Source organism: Drosophila pseudoobscura, chromosome X (assembly GCF_009870125.1).
Source record: "Drosophila pseudoobscura strain MV-25-SWS-2005 chromosome X, UCI_Dpse_MV25, whole genome shotgun sequence".
NCBI classification, from domain to species: Eukaryota; Metazoa; Arthropoda; class Insecta; order Diptera; family Drosophilidae; genus Drosophila; species Drosophila pseudoobscura.
The window spans coordinates 17,012,222-17,031,581 of NC_046683.1; the positions used below are offsets into that span (position 1 = coordinate 17,012,222).

Below are 19,360 nucleotides of genomic sequence, written 5' to 3' on the forward strand. Positions count from 1 at the left end.
GCTTACAAATTGAGAATAAATCAATCCGAATCAATCTCAACCAGCGGTATATTTTTTAACTTATTAGCACGGAATTTGGTAACGGAACGCTAGATGGAACCAACTAACTTGGAAAATGATCGCTCTAAACTTAATATATTAGCACAAAAAATATTATACAGATAGTCCAATCCAGTTCGGAGAGATTTGTAATTTTGTACGCCAACCTCAACGACCGCTTCAGTTTTTATAACGTGACGACAGTCATATTTTGTCTTTGTCTTTAAAACCGTAAGTTCGATTCTTGTAATTTTTTGGTGAATATATACACATGGTAATGGACCATTGAATTAGAATAATTTTTCAAAATTTTTTGTACGAATGTAACGTAACGTCAGAATGGAAGTGCCCTTATGTATATTTCTAATGTCTGCCTGCACAAGAGAACGATTAACCCATTATAAGCCAGTGGGTATTAAAAAACACTCGACGAAAGTTAAGAAATATGAAGAATTTTAGCGCAGTTCGGGTGAAAGATGTCGTTGAAATTTTGAAAGAGAATTTATAAATCTACAAGAAGAATTTACAGACAGAATTATTTTCCACGGTTAAGCTCATGTTGTTGACCTGTTTTATTAGAGGGCGGTTAGGTCGGATAAGTTCGTTTTTTTCATCGGTATATTTCCGAGGATTAGACCGTATATCTTGTTAATAAATTCGCGCTCACACTGATTTTCTTGCCATTTTAGACACACTCCTTGCATATTTGCATATTTTCATAGTTTTTTCTAGTATTTTTTAAGACGAGTTATGGACCTTCACCTCCCCGACCAAAGCGCCAATGTATAAATCGTGCAGAAATGCTATTTAGAGCCATTACCTAGGCCATACCGAATACTAATTTGTAATCTGCATCTAATTCCTGCCCGTTTGCCATTAGAATTTGGTCTTTTTCCAAAAAATATCAGAAAAAAGGTATGTCAAATGTGTGTCTTGGCGGTTTTCATACTGGCGCTTCCATGGAGCTTGTATGAAAAAACGGCAATGCCAGTTGGTTTAAAATATTAAAAAATACTACAAAAAAGTATAAAACAGGAAACAAATTATCTGTGTGCTTTTTAAAAATATATAACTAATATAATATATATATAATATATAACTATAATCTGAATTGAGTTTTGACCTTGTTTCAACCTTATGTTATAAAAAATCCAATAAAGATGAGAAGATTCCAAGATGAGAACTTAAAAGTAGCCAGCCTTGTAGGAAAATGATTCGTCAATTGCATAAAATTACGTGTTCAGTGTGAGGGTCCTAGCTAGATATTCAAACGAATATTGAAATCGTTGAGTACTTGAATACACTAATATATTACGGTATATTTTGAAGCTGAGACGTATTTTCGGTATATTTCTGAGGGTCAGACCGTATATCTTATCGATAAATCCTGTGATAAAATCACACTGTTTGCAAGTGCAGAAAAAAGAAAACAAAACAGAAAAAGACGGAAGAAGTGTGCTGCCGGTGACAGAATTGCGAATATATATATAATAAAATCAGTGTCTGCTGCTGGCCCCACAATACAGCTAAAATTGCAACCAAACGATAGCAGCACACCACGAATATGGCATTAAAAAAAGTGAAGGGAAATTTTGAGCGTATGTTTGATAAAAACTTAACAGATCTGGTGCGCGGCATAAGGAACAACAAGGATAATGAGGTAAGCCCTGGGTTTGTTGTTACTGCTCCAGTGCTTGAGTGCACCCACTCCCACTCCGCGCACATAATCCGGAGTCCTCTAATTACAACTTGCTAATTGGCTGACAAATTTCGTTTGCATTAAGGGAATTTTGTTAGAGTTTGTAAGAGTCGCGTACGTGTGCGTGTTTGTTGTATGTCTCATTGTGTATGTGTGTGCGTTGGCATCTGCCAACAATGCAAAAGGAAAAGAACATACATAGTCTCTCTTTGCCCCCCACAACAACTCCCGCCACTCAATTAGCGGCATTTCGCTTAGGCCCTAATGCTTTTATGTCAATTTCAGACCAATTTCCCTTCACGGCAGCACTGGCCTGCCTTGGCTGATGGGTGGAAAAGGAGGTTGAATGATGGTAGGCCTGACGGCGCACGTTTTATCAAATATTTACCCATGTAAATTCCCCTAGAGAGAGCTTTGCTCTTGGTCCTTATCAGCTGTGCTGTGGCCCCCCTCTCGCACAGATGTTTGAATTTGTTCTGCTTGTGTGCATGTTTTCTCTTTGCTTTGCCTTTCCCCCGTCAGGATAGATAGTCTCTCTGATGGATCCACTAACTGTTCCTTAAGCTCTCTCCATCTCTCTCTCTCTCTCTGGTTGAACTTATTGCAATGCACTCACGTATGGTGTATGGTCTCTTTTCCTCTTTCTCCCGTTTTTTCTTTCTCTCGATGACGCCAACAATGTTCAAATTGGGGCGTAGTGAGAGGGACCCATGATTTATCCAGAGCAGGAATAAGACGGGCCTCAAAGCAACTTTTTGTCTATTTGTACTCGCAGATTTTGCATTTGTTTTGTTGGCCTCTTTGGCCTTCCCATTAATTTCATATTATACCCTTCAAAAGAGAGAGAGAGAGAGAAAGTATTATGATTTAGATGAGTTCTTTGCCTCGCAGAACAGGAAGATCGGAAAAGATTGCCAAAGATAGGCCCATTCAAATGATTTCTTACAGTCGAATACAATCGAAATTCTATAATATCCATCTGTATGGCTATGAAAACTTTGGTGCCCAGGATCACTCCTTGGCCAATCGTTACAAAGAACGCACAACAGCATTCAGGAATTCCATGAACAGTGCCTGGTATTTGGCAGATGATTTAAAGATGTGGCTTTTTGGGTATACGAGGAGACTAAGGAAACACGAGTACGGAGTGCGGAAACACGAGTACGATGTATTGTGTATTTGTAGCTGGGAAAGCACCTGTAATTCCCATAAAAACTGCGAGTTCTCTGTATCCAAATGAAGGGGAGAGGTGTCTTCTTTACAGGCCCATACCCATTTATTCAAAATACTGAGCTCCAGCTTTTTTCATTGTAAACCGAGGCTCGCCCATCTTTTTGACGTGTCCAATTGGCAGAAAAAAGTCTTTAAAAACGTAATGAATTGCAGTATCACGTAGAATAGAGTATTACATAAGGGTAAAGTAGAGCAGAGAATCCAACGATCGATCTTAAAGGGTATCAAAAGGTTCGGTCCCCTGAATTTAGTCTTTCATTCTTATTTTCTGATTCCACGTCGTCGTCATGCTAGAAAGAGAGAGAGAGGGAGAGGGAGAAGAAATTCACAAATTGCTGATTTATGCCTTGGTATTTGTATTAATTCATGTGTGTGTGTGTGTGTGTGTGTGTGTGTTTGGGGTGGTATTGAGGGGGTTGCACTGATAGCCCCCAAGAATATATTTCGGTTTTATTTTGCTGTCTTGCACATTTATTCGGTGTACAATATATTATATTAAATATATGTACTTTTTTCTATTGCAGGCCAAATACATATCGACATGCATTGAGGAGATCAAACAGGAGCTGCGACAGGACAATATCAGCGTCAAATGCAATGCCGTGGCCAAGCTAACCTACGTAAGTCCTCCCAGCCCACCTACCAAAGGGCGATTCAAGAGCCCTTCTCGTTCGAGTGTGGAATTAGCCAAGAAGAATGCCCTCGCATAATGTCTAAGCCTGGGCCCCATTCAAGGACCATCCATTCTGCACTTGAATTTTGCTACAAAATTGCCAGCAGGCACAATGCACTCCCGGCCATGAGGCAGAGGGCAGGGGAAGGGACAGGGGCCCATGGGGGGGCCCTTGCATGCAAGTCCTCACAAGAAAGGCTTCGAAGTTCGCGTACCCTGGAAGGCTCACGTAGGCCTATATTGCAAATATTCTGGTTACAGCAAACTGTTTCATTAACAGTTAATTAATCTGTATACAAAAAATTGGTAGCAATAAGAAATGTTAAAGCTATTCAGTTGAGATTTATTTGTGTTAAATTATCATGCCCTCCTCTTGAAGGGTATTGCCGTGCGAGAAACAAGCGAGCGAATAGGTGGAAGAACAATAAAAAACAAAAAACAAAGCCTAGAAGAAGAGAACAAATACTGGGGGGAAAGGGGTGGGAGGGGGGAGGGAGGGAATAGCAAAACAACTGCAATACTTACAAGCAAGGAAGAAAGTGCTCCTCTCGATGCCCGACTGCTTTGATACCCTTTTGCAGATTGATTATTTATTTGAAACAACTTGGGCACAAATCTGGGGACATGATCAAGAAGAAACAATTTGCAAAATGCAGATAAGAGATTTGTGTGGTGCTTAGAGTTCTAGTGAATGGAACTTCGACTACTCCGCGCCGGTCATCAAGGGTATCAAAAGGAGAATGAGGTGGTGAAGGGTGAACAATGGTTGTAGAAAAAAGTTGGCAAAAACTAACAAGCCAGCAATACAGGAAGCCACTGATGTTCCCCCACGAGAGAGAGAGAGAGGGAGAGAGAGAGAGAGAGAGAGGGAGAGGGAGAGGGAGAGGGTGATGGTTGGGTGTGGGAGACAGATTTCTACGCTAACGAGTCCTTGAGCATATTCTTAAACACACACACGCACACGCACCCCCACTCCCATTCTGTATAAAAAAGATAAATAGAAAAATGTTAATATTTATTGATTTGCACTCGACAGATACAAATGCTGGGCTACGACATCTCCTGGGCAGGCTTCAACATCATCGAGGTGATGAGCTCGTCACGTTTCACCTGCAAGCGTATCGGCTATCTGGCAGCCAGTCAATGCTTTCATCCCGACAGCGAGGTAAGGCGATGTGTTCAATGAAGGATGAGGATACGTGACCCAGGCAGAGAGAGAGAGTTTGTGCCGAGTGGCATCCACGGCACGTGAGATATTTAGTCGGAAGAAATTACCCAAGGGTATTACCGTACATTGAATGTTATTGTAAAACAAAACAAATTTCTAAGAAATTTCCTGGCATCTACCGGGAAGTCTTGGCTTCTCCAGGACAGGGAGGATATTCCAATGCTTGTGGCCACCTGTAAGCGCGCCTGTAGAGAAGCAATTCAAGCTCCTAACAGACAGCACGTGGCAATTAGTGCCACGATGTCGCATAACTCGGCAAACATGGCCGAACATAATTAGAAAGCGCACTTCTGAGCTCTGCAAGCTCATCAGAAAAAGGTACAGCGCCGCAGACTGGGTGCCCCCTACAATGATTTCAGCCATAGCTGTAGAGACGAGAAAGAGGAGGAGACCGTGGAAAACCTGTTCTGCTCTGTGTCCAGCTCCCAGTAGAAAAATACTACAACACTTGGCCTCGACGTTTCAGAAATGTCCACAATATGTCCCAGAAGGATGTCCCAGCTTACGGCTAGGATAACTGCTGACATCAGGTCTCACGACGGGGCCGGTTTGGGACGGGCTCCTAGCGAGTCTCCCCCAAAAAGGGATAAACACTTCATTCAATCCCGGTAAAGGTTTAAGGGATAGTGTTAAGCTAGTACCACAATCAGATCAGTCATTGTGATGTGCTCTAACGTGGTTGTAGCATTACCGCACCCTCTTGGGAAGGGTTTTGCAGTTGTAGCTGCCAGAATCCTCAATGCTCCTGTGTCCGCGTTCAAATTTAGCAATCCAAAATCAGCAATTGTTGATGTTCCTGGCTAAGAGTCCACCCGTATCATTAATCAAGATACTAGTATCTAATCAAGACACTAATAACTGATTAAGAAAAGTTTTTATTCATTATAAGAAATGTTAGACAGTCGCCGTAGATAGTGGTTTCTACTGGTTTCCATTTTCCGTTCGCTTATGGGAAATTTGAACAGCAAATCAATGTCAAATCACACCAGAAGAGTAGGAAGGTAAAGGCCTTTCTTGAAGATTTAAAGAAGTTCCTTCAAGGAATGTTCTAGATCACAGATCTAGAAATAGTTATGAGACGATTTCTAGTCCTAATCCGAAATAGTTATACCCTGATTCCTGATTCGAAATACTGCTACAAATAATGCGCCATCACTTCTTATAGCTGCTCATGCTGACGACGAACATGATACGCAAGGATCTCAATTCACAGAATCAGTATGATGCTGGTGTGGCGTTAAGCGGCCTAAGTTGTTTCATATCGCCCGATTTGTCCCGCGATCTGGCCAATGATATTATGACACTGGTAAGGAGGCGGTGCAGCAATCAACAAAGAGAAACCACTCTACGTTTATTCAATTTATTTTCCTCCTTTAGATGAGCTCTACGAAACCCTATCTGCGCATGAAAGCCGTCCTAATGATGTATAAAGTATTTCTACGCTATCCCGAAGCACTGAGACCTGCCTTTCCAAAACTCAAAGAGAAACTGGAAGACCCCGATCCAGGTTCAGAATTTAAAAACGAATCCATTCAGTCGTGATCCTCTTTATAATGGTGTTGTGTTTTCGGTTTTGCAGGTGTTCAATCCGCTGCCGTGAATGTCATTTGTGAATTAGCGCGTAAGAATCCAAAAAACTATTTACCTTTGGCGCCAATCTTCTTCAAGCTGATGACCACCTCGACCAACAATTGGATGCTGATCAAGATCATAAAGCTGGTGAGCGTCGTTTTAAACCACAACTCCTCCCGCTCCCTCTCCCCCGCCCCCGATTATGTATCTTTCCCCCCCACCAATTCACAAGAGATTTATCATTTGGTATTCCATATATATTCTATTTCTATCCATGGACATTCTGCCATGTCCTTAAAATATACAAATGAACTCTTGTCTGAACGAAAACAAGTTTAATTAACACTAAAACTACTCCTCCTCCTTCCCTCTGCTCCCCCTCCAACTGCCTACTCCAAACACCAAATAAAAATACAAACCAAAACCAATTAACAAAATGAAATATATATATATATATGTATGTATACAAAAATACAATCAAAAATACAAATTCAAATGAATTTTAGTTCGCGAGCCTCACGACTATTGAACCGGCGCTGGGACGCAAATTGACTCAGCCCCTAATCGAAATTATTTCCAGGTTTTTATCGGCGCGCTTTTATTTATTTATCTGAAAAAAAAAAAAACAAACAAACAAAACGACAAATCCAGAAAATAAAACCAGCACGCGCTTTGAGTTACTCCTTACGCATTTTACTATATATTTCCAATTTAGTTTATTGTTTTTTAGTTGGTTTATATCTTGTTTAAACGAAGGCCACACAGTTGTTGCTAAACTGAATTTAGTGTTGGTTTTCATTTCGTATCTCCTATGATTTGAAGGTGCAATTACTGCAAGGGCAGAGGCTCTGGCCTCTCTCCCTTCATTGATTGTCTCTCATCGATTACAATTGCTCCCAGCATCCATATCACACACACACACCCACATGAGCGTCGTGATTGATTATTATTGTTAAGTTTTATGTATATTTGTATTGAATTATTCGAAATTTACGATGAAACACCCCACACCCACACAACACACCCCACACATGAACGTACATTTGTTAAAAGCACCAAAAGATGTTTCACCCACGTTAATGAGCTCAATGGAAAGTATCCGATCAGTATCATAAATCAAAGTCGAGATTATAGAACAAACCGATGACAGAACCCTCCCGGAGCCGAGAGAGGAGGGACCCTAGAGCTGTGCTGATTCTGATGGGTCGAAAGGAAGCAACAACAAACAGCTTGGAGTCTCATTCTCTTTAAAATCTTCAAGTTTTTGATGTGTTCTAATATCTTTGGGTCACACTTGCGATTATCTATCAAAAACTGTTTGGAAAACATCTCAAAACTAATTCACTGCTATTCACATCAGCCACCTCTTATACATAACTTTTCGGCTTCATTTGCTTGATTTACCCACCAATCATTATGTATTTATTTTGCTAAGAAACCCAAGGCTAAGGCCCCTCCAAGTACAGATCATACGAGTTTTCTGCATCATCATGAGAACTGGAAAGGACATACGGAAGTGATATGAAAAAGAAAACTATATACTTTTGAGACAGGTTTTAAATGGGGGAAAACCCCTTTTAGTGATTTGCTTATGATTTCCTTATTTATAGGCTTATAGGTTTTAGGTTTTAGTTTGATAGATTCTAGATTTGTCTAGTTTTAGTTCTAGTTTTAGTTGTGAAGAATAAGGAACTCTGTACTGTGTTTTTTGATTGTATGTAAAATTATAATTTGTTGCTTGTTTCTTTTTTCTCTTTGCATTTGCAGTTTGGCGCTTTAACTCCCTTAGAACCCCGGCTAGGAAAGAAATTAATAGAACCACTCACAAATCTAATTCATAGGCAAGTCTCTTAATTCATTCCAAAACAAAAAACAAAAAACCAAAAATTAAAAATAAAAAACTAAAAATATATATATGGAAAGGCGAATGCAAACCAAAAAAAAAAGAAAAATAAAAGAAGAAAGAAAGATGAACGAACGCTGCTCTGTCACTCTCTCCTTCTCTCGATGATTGATTGAATGATTATTTGATTCTGGCTTCTTATGTCCGTCGTTCCTCTACTTAAATGCATATGTGTACATATAACTCGTATCTTTAGCAAATATCCCCCAACTACAACTACATCCTGGTCTATTTTGTGTTTTGATTTTGTTTGCTTGCCTCCGAGCACTTTTCCATTTGAGAGAACCCGAACCCAAGAAAGAAAACAAAACAGATGTCTGTGTGTGTGTGTGTTAAAGCAGAAGCAAAACAAAAAAAAAAACAAATAAAAAATAAAAAAAATAAAGATTGCTGCTTCTATTGCTTATGCTGCTCTATGCTCTGTTTCTTCTATGTTTTTTTTTTTAATGTGTTTTGCCTTTGCTGCTGGCTTAAAATGTTATATGTACCACATATATTTTGTCTGTAGATTGATTGTCGTTGATTTGCTGTCGCTATTGCCATATTGCAATTTTTGCTGCTACTGTTGTCGTTGTAGAAGTGCAATTTTGATACGCTTTAAACGCTGCTTACTCTTTAATACAAAATTCTTCTTTTCACCAAAAACCAACCAAAAACAAACCGAAAAACCAATCAAACCCAAACGAAATGAAACCACAAAAACAAACAAAAAACAAAAACAAACCCCAACCACAACCACAACCACAAATCGAATCAACAGCACCTCGGCCATGAGTCTTTTGTATGAATGCATCAACACGGTGATAGCAGTCCTCATCAGCATCAGCAGTGGCATGCCCAACCACAGTGCCTCCATACAGCTCTGTGTCCAGAAGCTGCGCATACTCATCGAGGACTCGGACCAGAATTGTACGTAATTGAGTCGTCGAAAGTACCCGCCCTAAAATACCTTTCCCCTTTGCTTATAGTAAAATATCTGGGGCTGCTGGCCATGTCCAAGATCCTGAAGACCCATCCGAAGAGCGTGCAGGCGCACAAGGATCTAATATTGGCCTGCCTGGACGACAAGGATGAGTCAATACGGCTGCGCGCCTTGGATCTGCTCTATGGCATGGTCTCCAAGAAGAACCTCATGGAGATCGTCAAACGTCTGCTCGGCCATATGGAGCGGGCCGAAGGCTCTGCCTATCGCGATGAGCTGCTCTACAAGGTGATCGAGATCTGTGGCCAGAGTTCCTATTTGTATGTGACGAATTTCGAGTGGTATCTCACCGTCCTCGTTGAACTGATCCAACTGGAGGCGGGCTCGCGGCACGGCCGACTGATTGCCGAGCAGCTGCTGGATGTGGCCATACGTGTGCCGGTTGTCCGTCAGTTTGCTGTGAACGAGATGACCAATCTGCTGGACACCTTCACTGTGTCGGCACAGAGCAATTCCATGTATGAGGTACTCTATGCGGCCGCCTGGATTGTTGGCGAGTTCGCCGGCGAGCTGGAGGATGCCGAGAGGACGCTGAACATACTGCTGCGTCCGCGACAGCTGCCCGGGCACATACAGGGTGTCTATGTGCAGAATGTGATTAAGTTGTTTGCCCGCCTGGCCACCACATGCCTGGAGCTCCAGGACCTACCAGGCATTGTTAGAGTGAGTGTCGAAGGCTCTCCTTTGCTCCCTCGATTGGTGGGAACTCACTAACTCACTCGAATCATTTGCAGCTCTGCGACCATGTCTTGGACAAGCTGCAGCACTTCAATGGCTCCAGCGACATTGAGGTTCAGGAGCGAGCCAGCTCTGCCTGCATGCTCATCGAAATGCTGCGCACCCAGCTGACGGCGACAGATGAATCCGCCATGGTCATGGAGACAGCGGAAAGCGGCATACCGCCGCTGGCCATAGAGATAGTTCAGGAGATGACGCTGCTTTTTGCTGGGGAACTGATACCAGTGGCACCCAAGGCACAGCGAAAGGTGCCGCTGCCAGATGGCCTCGATTTGGATGAATGGATCAATGCCCCGCCACCGGAAGACAATCCGAGCAGCTCCTCCTCCGAGCATGACAAGGAGGAGCTGTTTGTGAGTGCCTCCCAAGCGGGAGGGGGCACAGCGATGGGCCACGATGGCGGCCACGGTGGAGCGGGCAAGCGACGCAAAAGCCTAGAACTGACGCCCGAACAGATGGAGAGACAGCGCCTGGCCCGCCTCATCGAGCAGTCGAATAATCCGCATTACCTAAAGTCCACGAACGCTTCCGCCTCGGCAGCAGGGGCATCCAATGCGGATCAGTACGACAACATAGATGATATACCCATAACGGAGCTGCCACTGGACATGGATGGCGTGGCGGCACTACGTGTGGGCGGTAAGTGGACCGATCCCTGAATCTGAATACCCTTTCTATCTCTTCTCGTTTTGCTCTTAGTGACCAAGCGTTCGGACAAGTATCTGCAGGATCAGCAGGCAGCGGCGGCCTTGCAAGGCGGCGGCGCCGGCAAAGATGGCAAAAAGAAGCATAAAAAGAGTAAAAAGAGCAAAAAGGCAAAAAACAAAGTGGCCTACAACAGCAGCTCCGAATCGGAAGGAGGTAAGTGAAGGCTCAACTCCTTGGGGCCGGTCTAATTGAGAATTATTTTTGGTGCTTTCCCGATAGAACCAAAACCCTTGCACATTGTCAACACCACACTGGACATGCCCGAGGGCGTGTCGCTTTCAGACAGCGAGGATAAAGACGGCAAATACGATCCCAATGATCCACATAGAGCTTTAGATATTGAACTGGATATGTGAGTGTTTTGTATTGGAAACCTTAGAGGAGTAAACTTATATCGGTTGTCGTTTTCAGAGCGGACTTTGAGGCGCCTGCGGCCAGCAGATCAGCGTCCAAAAAGTCCAAGGAGGGCAAAGAGAATCTCAAGGTGCCAGCGGAACCAGCCACGAACAGCACCTCCAAGAAGGAAAAGAAAAAGGACAAGGACAAGACGAGGGAGCACAAGCGAGAGCGCAAGGCGCATACTCAGCCAGTGGTCGTCGATCTAATCGATGCCGATACACCCACGCCCAGTCCCAGGCATGCTCCTGCCGCCACCGCCACCCCCAACGCCAACGCCAATGCCTCCAACAACAGCCTCAACACTTCATCAACTGTCCTTCCAGATGCAACAACCGAGGAGCATCACAAACAGCATAAAAAGAAGAGGAACAAGGAGAAAAACAAGGAGGCAGCAGCGTCAGTGGCGGAAGAGGCAACAGCAGCTAGCGGCAGCATAATCGATGTAGAGGATGATGCCAGCACGCTAGTGGCGTCCAAGACGCACAAGAAAAAACATAAAAAGGAGAAATCGCGACGAAAGGAAAAGAAGGAAGAATCAGAATCAGCAACCGCGTCCGCGTCCGTTTCGGCAGCCGACTATGAACAGCCACTGGGAATCTCAACGCCCAGCAAAGAGATTTTTTAATTTGTAAGATCTAAGTTCCATTATTATTATTATTATTATTATTATAATTATTATATACATATATGTATCTCCTGTATTCCATGATTTTTTTTCTACTTTATTCTCACTTTTTCTTCCCATTTTTTGTTTAAAACTAAACAAGCAAATGCCTCCTAAACAAACAAAAAAAAAAACTGAACAAATTATCGCTGCGATATAAAAACAAAAACAAAAACCAACATTGAACAAAACATTGGAAAATCTATATAAATACAAAAAACCATATATAAGAAATGAAACCTTATAAATATATAAAAAAAAACTTGATTATATAGAAATGTAATTTTAAAAACAAAAGAAAGAGCCGCCAGTCTGCCAATTAGCGGCTTAAAAGCAAAACAAAACAACATGAAACAATTAAAAACAAGAAACTGAAAAACTGAGAGAAAAACGATCAACTATACTACGTGTACTATCTATTTTTGATGAATTTGTAGCCTAGAGCATGCGATTCCATACCCCAACAAAAAAAAAACAAAATCATACAAATTTATATAGATATAAAAAAGAGACTTTTTTTAACAAAACACAAAAAAACACACACACACATATAGAACAAGAACAAAAGAAAACATAACTTGCATGGATTGTATAAACAAAAAGGACATGTAGAAACGTACTATATATAAAGAACGTATGAATCAAATTTAAAAGTAACTGCTATTTAAAAACATAACAATTAAATCGGAACAGAAGGAAGCTATGTGAAATTATAAATATATACATGCTACACACACACACACACACACACGTATATACATAAATAAATAATATATATATATAAAAACGTTAAATAAATGCAAAGTACAATTCAATTTGATATTCAGACATTGAATATAGCGCTCATCCGAAATTGCTGATTGGTGCTATGGACACATTGTCATGCGCTCGAATTCCCAGATGATTCCGATGGCATTAATGAAGTGCAACCGGGTCCAACCATTGAACGGCTTGCTTATCGGCACGGATCAAGGTTTAAACCTGTTCCTAAAGTCCATTCGATCATTCGATTTATGATTCCAAATGACATCTTTCGGAGCAACAGAAATAATTCACAGTATTCCGGCAGTATTGCGGTGTGTGTATACATTTCTATTAGCCAACTTTAAATGCAATTTGTGTACAACTGATCCTAGGATTCTGTAATTCTAAGGGAACTCGTATCAGAAGACTCTATAGGCATTGGATTATTTAATATCCAGGAGCACTTTGAACTTTAAGCGAAAGGAAAAGAACATTAACAGGTAGCTATTTCTAAAGCATATTTATGATATTCGCCAATGCTTTAAATATGTTGGACTAAACTCAAATTGAAATCAACGAATACTTATAGCCAGAACATAGAACAGCGCCGATCGATTTTGATTTTTGATGTCAGGACAAGTACATTTTAAGCCTTAGTAATTCCTGGCTTTTACTCAACCAAACAATTCGCCATTAAATTGTTGAAATTAATGCTCGCCTCGAAATCAAATGGTAATAATTGTGCATTATTTTCTCATTTGTACCATCCGCTTGTGGCCATTATTTGTCCACTACTTAGTCCACTGGTCACCCAAGCCCGTGGACTTGGTGGCCCTTTGTTTAAAAAATACGAAGGTCCTGCCAACCGCCAGGCAGCTGGAGAGTCTGGAAAAGGAACTTGCGCTTAAACATGAGCAAGGTAGCTTCATGGTAGACATAGTTAAGCGCTTGCTGACTGAAGCAATTCCCGCTCATTTGTCGGGAGCGGATGTGCTGAACATAGCCGATGTGCCAGACCATTTCATAGAGTCAATACCCGTCGAGAAGGTATGTAGTGTTCTGCCCTCATCATTAAACAAATTATTCCCAAAATCCATGGGGCATTGTACGAGAAGGCGGGCCCCTCAGCGGAGCCACAAGCTGTGGTGGCCGTGGTCCAATTGGGTTACACACTCAACGATCGCGTGGTTCACCCTGCCTTAGAGGGGGTGTCCAAGAGTGAATTTCATTCCATCCAAATATCCAGTGCTTATAATATGTGATGCATGTGGAAGATACCTGGAGGAGCTCCTTTTAAGGAGGTTCTTTCACATATGTTTTGAATAAAATTATTAGATACCAAGTTAGGCTTCGGAAATTTGTATACGATGCCAAATCTTATATTGAGAACCATCGCATCTTCCTTAACAGGTTGAAATTAAAGGCTACTTTGGAATTTCTTTCTTTGACAGATTTTTCCAGTCTTAAGGGGCTTCTGTCATGCGCCTTTTCGTTGGCTCACCCGACTACTCTGCATTTCTGCCGTGAGTGTGGAAAAACTGACTATACCTCAAAATCACTGTTGCTTTTCAAGGACATCCCATGATCTCTAAGGGGATTCATTCATACTCTTCATTATCGAGGATTTCTTTCCGGCACCGTTTCGTTACGTCTAGTTTTTCCCATTCCACACCATTTGCTCTCTTGCGCAGTCCCTAGTTCATGTGAGCTCTTTTGATTAAATATCACTATGTTCTTAACCAACAAGAACAACATCTCATCTGCCACAGAGACAAGCCACACTTGGCCTCCCTCCTCCAGGCTCCTCCATCAAACACAAATGCCAGAAACTGTAGCACTCTGTGGAGCGCAATCCGCATTCATTGAGCTTATAAAATAGGATCTTATAGTATAAAATACATCTAAAAGATAGGTTCGGATTGACGTTCTTCATTGAAAATAGGTCAAATAATAGATAAAAAAAGTAATATATCTAAAAAATTGGTTCGTTTCGACTTTTTTCTTTGACTATACATCAATTAAAGTGTTTTGTTTTGATTGGTTTAATAATGCTTTTCAAAGTTATAACAAATTTAGAAAAAAAGAAATATTTTGCTGACTTCAAGGGTATTTTCCATAGCATTTACATCGTATCAAATCAATTGATTCGTGGCATAAAGCTCCGCTGATTCCGACAGATTTTCCTTTCTTTTAGAAACATGAACGAGATATAACAAACGTGATGAAGTAGTGTTTAAATAGATAGAACAATTTGGCAAAAGAATATACTGTAAGCTAAAGAGTACGATACGATCAGTTCCAGTTTCAGTTCAAAGTCTACTTGACCACATATTTCTCCAGATTGGCTTCCCGACCATGCATCAGATAGTAGTTGATGGCCAATTGGGTGAAGATGCGCACCCCGCAGTGCTGCAAATGGGCCAAGTCCCTGGGCGCCAGCGGGGCCTTCTTGATGTCCACAAAACAATCGGTGGCTGTGGCGACCAGCGGATCTTGGGCAAACGGAGAGCGCGGCTCTAAAATGCAGGCCCCGCCAGCACGCAGCACATTCCGTATGGCCGCCCCACTGCGCTCATGAAGGCTGAGTATAACACGATGCTCGGAGTAGGCGCCACCGCCAGAGACACTCAGTTCCGTGCGCCAACGGTGTGCGGCCACAGCAATCACATCCTCTTCGGGGGCCAGAGTGGGCAGATTGAGGGCGCGCGGATTGCCCCACTCGTGCTGGGCCTCGTCCAGAAAGTGGCCCCGGGCATGGCACTGTTCTATATACTGGATATTGAGGACCCACTTCCCAGCAGCTATGCAGGCCAGCATTTTCTCGCCCCGATTCGGCCGCTCGCAGAGCAAATGCGTGCAGGCGTCGTCGTAGTTGACGAGATTGTCGCACAGCTTGCCGCCCAACTGCTGTATGCGGTCAATCAGCTCGGCTCGCTTCTCATCGTCGTCGCCGCAGGAGATGCTGAAGCAGGGTGTGCCCGCATGCTGCATTCGTGGCGAGCCCGAGGAACGCCTCTTGGCCGCATTGAATTCGGCTGGATCGCGCCAGTCCACCATGTCCTCGGTGCCCAAAGCAAAGCCCTCGGACTCGAAGGGCTGCACAAACTGCACCTCGCTCTCGGCGGACTCCAGGTGACTGTCGTGGTTGCGCTTTAGGCTGTTCCGCCGGCTCTCGCAGTTCTTCAGGTAGTCCGTGATCTGCTTGACGTCCGGAGAGTTGTGGCGGTTGAGGGGCTCTATTGCCGTCGCCGCCGCCCCCGCTGTGGTTGTCTCCTCAAAGCTAATTTTGTCAAAATTAATGGTGCTCTCGGCCGCTCCCACGCCTCCAGGACTCTGAGTGCTTGGCACGAAGGGGGATCCCGATGCGGAGCCACTAAGCAGCGACACAGACACCCGTGGCGGTGTCTTCTTGGCTGGACTTGGGGGTTTCGGCTTTGTTGTGGCTTTGGGTGTCTTCGGGGACCTCCTATCAAAGTTTAGCTTTTGATTCTTCTGGATCGGCGGTGGATGGTCCTCCTCCACGTCGTCGTCGTAGTCAATGCCCAGCGTCTCGCAGGTTATCCGCATCACCCGCTTCCTGATCACCGATATGGGTGTGTCCGGCTGGATCGCCTGCGTGGGCAGGCGCCAGCGTCGCTCAAAATCATCGGCCATCCGCTGCTTAAACTCTGGCGTCAAGCAGAACTCGGGTATGCCCGGGGCCGGTCGTCGATTTTGGTGGCTCACCGGCGTACAGGCCTGCCTGCGAATGCGCTCCAGTTCGGGCGTTTGGTTCTCCCGCATCTCGCGTATGATCTGGCGCACACACTCCTTGCCTTCGTCCGTGTCCAGGCGTTCGACAAACTCCTCCAAAAAGTCGAAATTGTACCCCTGGCTGTACACCTGGTTGATGGGGGTGCGTGGCGAGTCGGGAGGGGATGGGGAACCGCTGCTGCTGCCGCGCCGAACACCCGCCAGCTCCGAGACGCGACGATTGCGCAGCGGCGTTAGCTCTGGAGCAGGACCTACTGGTACGACTGGAGGGGGAGCGGTAACGGGAACGGGGATAGCTTCTGGCTGATTTTCAGCCTCTTCCCGAGCCACACTGGACATGGCTGACTGCTGTTGCTGATCCGTTTCCGACCCTTGGCGACGTGGTGTACGCAAATTGCTTTCTTTCAATCGCGGGGAAATCAAGGGAAAATCGGCTTGACTCTTGCCCACCAAATGATCGACATATGGGAGCTTCTCACCCGCCTGGGCGCACTGCACCAGCCAGGCGGACGTGACCACCGGATAGTGCCACTTGATGGCCCCCTCATACTTGGAGCCCTCGGCTGTGGGACACACCAGTAGGGGTTTCTCCTTCTTGATGAACGTCTTGTTGACCGAAGCGCCCAGTAGTGTGGCCACCGAATTGATAAAGTCCCGCTCCAGACCCGCATAGATGGACACCACAATGGTCATGCCCGTGAGCGGCTCTCGGCTGGCTGCGGACGGCACTGGCAGGTGATAGTATTCGGCGGGCAGGAGCTTGTTCTGTTTCATGCAGCTCTCGAGGAACAGTTCGGTGACCACGTGACGCGCTCGTATGGGCAGACTGTCCGGCTCGAAGGTCACCTCAAAGCTAACAATGGCATAGTCCACCTCATCGGAGAAGCTGGCAGGGACCAGGAGACCCTGGGCAGCCTCGCATTCGCTCAGCATTTGGGTGTAGAACTCCGTGTTGAAGGAGTCCTTGTGCACGTAGACAGAGACGCCAGTGAAGTAGTCCAGTTTATCAAAGTCTATGGACAAAGTGCTGGCACTGAGATCTGGCAGGGGCAGGGCTCCAGCCACCGCTGATAGGCGTCTGCTGAGAGGAGCAGCGAGGGCCGGACGAACCTCCATTTGAGTGGAACTTGCTGCCGGATTGAGGAGCATGCTCACTTCTGGATTGGCCGCAGCTGTGGGCGGCAGCTGTGCCACTGGCTCTTGGTCCTGCGAATACTGATTAAGCAGCTCCACGTCCATATCCTGGGGCTTCTCCTCCTCTGGTTCCGGTTCCCCTTCGAATAGCTTCTTCTTGATGGGCAGCTGCGGCTGCTTGAAGCTGTGGTTCATCGATCGCAGTGTACGTTTGCTGGCGGGTGAGGCCACATCTGGCTCTCGGGTCTGCGGCAAGGAGACCCGATGCACCACTTCGTTGACCAGACGACCAAAGCGTATGCTCTCCAGCAGCCAGTCCAGGCGCACTACATGAACGGTGCCCATGAGGCCATCTCGCTCCCATTGCCGGTACTCGGTGTCGTCCAGTTGGCCGACAATAATGTGGGATATGCCCTCGTTGGCCTCATCGTAGCGTGTGGCACCGCATGTGTTCAGGACACGATTGAGCTTCTCGCGCTCCTCCGTGCGAAAGCCGCTGAGGTAAACGCAACAGCCATCGAGGAGGGGCCCTGCCTTTTTGGCCTGACGCGGACAGATCTCGGCCAGAACTTGCTGGTAGTTCCGACTGCTACCGCTGCTGCTGGTTGTGGCCTGCTTCAGGAGATCCTTGGCTGGGGAGCTGGCGGCCAGGCTGCTCAGCGTCTCATTCACGGTGGTCATGTCGCTGCACATGCGACGGGAGCCAGAGACAAAGCTAATCCTGGACAAATCCGACAGCTGGGTCTGGTCGCCCGGCCCCGTGCATGCCGCCGAGTGACGACTGCTGCTGCTCTTGGTGGGCGTGGAGACCTTCTTGCCGGCGCGCACCTCGTAGTTTTTGGTGGGCAAGGCATACCCACGACTGTGGCTATCGAATATCCATTCGGGCAGCAGGACATCCTTCTTGAAGCGTATGGCCGCCTTGTACTTTTCGGTGTCCGTCTTGGACTGCTCGGTGATCACGATATCCACCACCTGAGAGCGAAAGGCGCGATGGTAGATCCCACCATTATCATTGACCAGACGCATGACCTGATCCTTGCGCGCCACATCGAGACCGCTGCACGTGATGTTCGCCCCAAAGAACGTGGGCAGGCGGTACTTGTCAAAGTCTGGATCTATGGCTCGAATGCTCTCCTTTTGCCGCTTGCGACTCTGATCCCAGACGTACTGCACCCAATCGACGTGCATCACGGGGACACCGTTCAGCGTGGCCTGCTCATATTTGTTGGACTTGATGGTGTTTGAGATGAGGTGGGTGGTGCGGTGGCCGAAGCTCTGGAAGTATACGCCGCCCATCCATTTGATCAGTTTGCTCAGCTCCTCCTTCTTTTGCGGTGTGATGCCGGTGGCAGAGACCAGCAGATCCCGCATGGCCGTCGTGTAGATGGCACTGCTGCCCAGCGGTATGGGCTCGTTGTGCCTCAGGCACGACACCAGGCAGGGCGGACCCAGTATCAGGGCCTTGGTCATTTGCAGTTGCTGAAAGAAATCGCCATCAAATTGGGCCAGCACGAAGACATCCTTTTTGGTTAGATTGCCGGCTGCTATCAGGGGATAGCCCTCGCTGGGCTTGATCTGGCGTATCTGGGTCTCGGCCAGCTGCTGGCCCATCAGCTCCAGTGCCGTCGTGAACTGCTCGAGGGTGTCCGGCTCATTGCTGTCGCTGGATTTCAGGTTGTTCACAAAATACGCGCAGATGGACTCATCCAGGCTCATCGTCATTTTGCTCGTTGCGTTCACTTCTGGTATTAAATAATTGTTTTTGTTTTTCGCAACGTTTTCACATACGCTATTTTGGCGCCCGTTTGTTGTTGCCCTTCAAGGCAGGGTCGCTTTGACTGCAATAGTGGAAAAACACTGCCTGATACAACACCAAACACTCAGCCGA

General features: G+C 45.4%; 2 protein-coding genes across 3 annotated transcripts; one reads left to right on the top strand and one right to left on the bottom strand.

Annotated features, from left to right (window-relative positions):
* Positions 1-1,397: 1,397 nt before the first annotated feature.
* g (adaptor-related protein complex 3, delta 1 subunit-like garnet) lies at positions 1,398-12,014 on the top strand. Of its 2 annotated transcripts, none has more exons than XM_015186007.2 (13): positions 1,398-1,699; positions 3,496-3,591; positions 4,681-4,809; positions 6,038-6,178; positions 6,250-6,379; positions 6,452-6,591; positions 6,951-7,024; positions 9,108-9,256; positions 9,316-9,992; positions 10,064-10,706; positions 10,767-10,928; positions 10,995-11,127; positions 11,187-12,014. In XM_015186007.2, exons 1-13 carry the CDS (start codon positions 1,604-1,606, stop codon positions 11,797-11,799), a joined length of 3,183 nt encoding a protein of 1,060 aa, XP_015041493.2. In that variant the 5' UTR covers positions 1,398-1,603; the 3' UTR covers positions 11,800-12,014. The 2 variants fall into 2 exon arrangements, with proteins under 2 accessions (XP_015041493.2, XP_001354597.3); XM_001354561.4 differs by lacking the exon at positions 6,951-7,024 and adding an exon at positions 8,212-8,285.
* A 2,586-nt stretch (positions 12,015-14,600) lies between these two features.
* On the bottom strand, positions 14,601-19,330 carry mus101 (mutagen-sensitive 101). Its single transcript, XM_001354560.4, has one exon. It carries the CDS (start codon positions 19,192-19,194, stop codon positions 14,899-14,901), a length of 4,296 nt encoding a protein of 1,431 aa, XP_001354596.3. The 5' UTR covers positions 19,195-19,330; the 3' UTR covers positions 14,601-14,898.
* Positions 19,331-19,360: the final 30 nt, after the last annotated feature.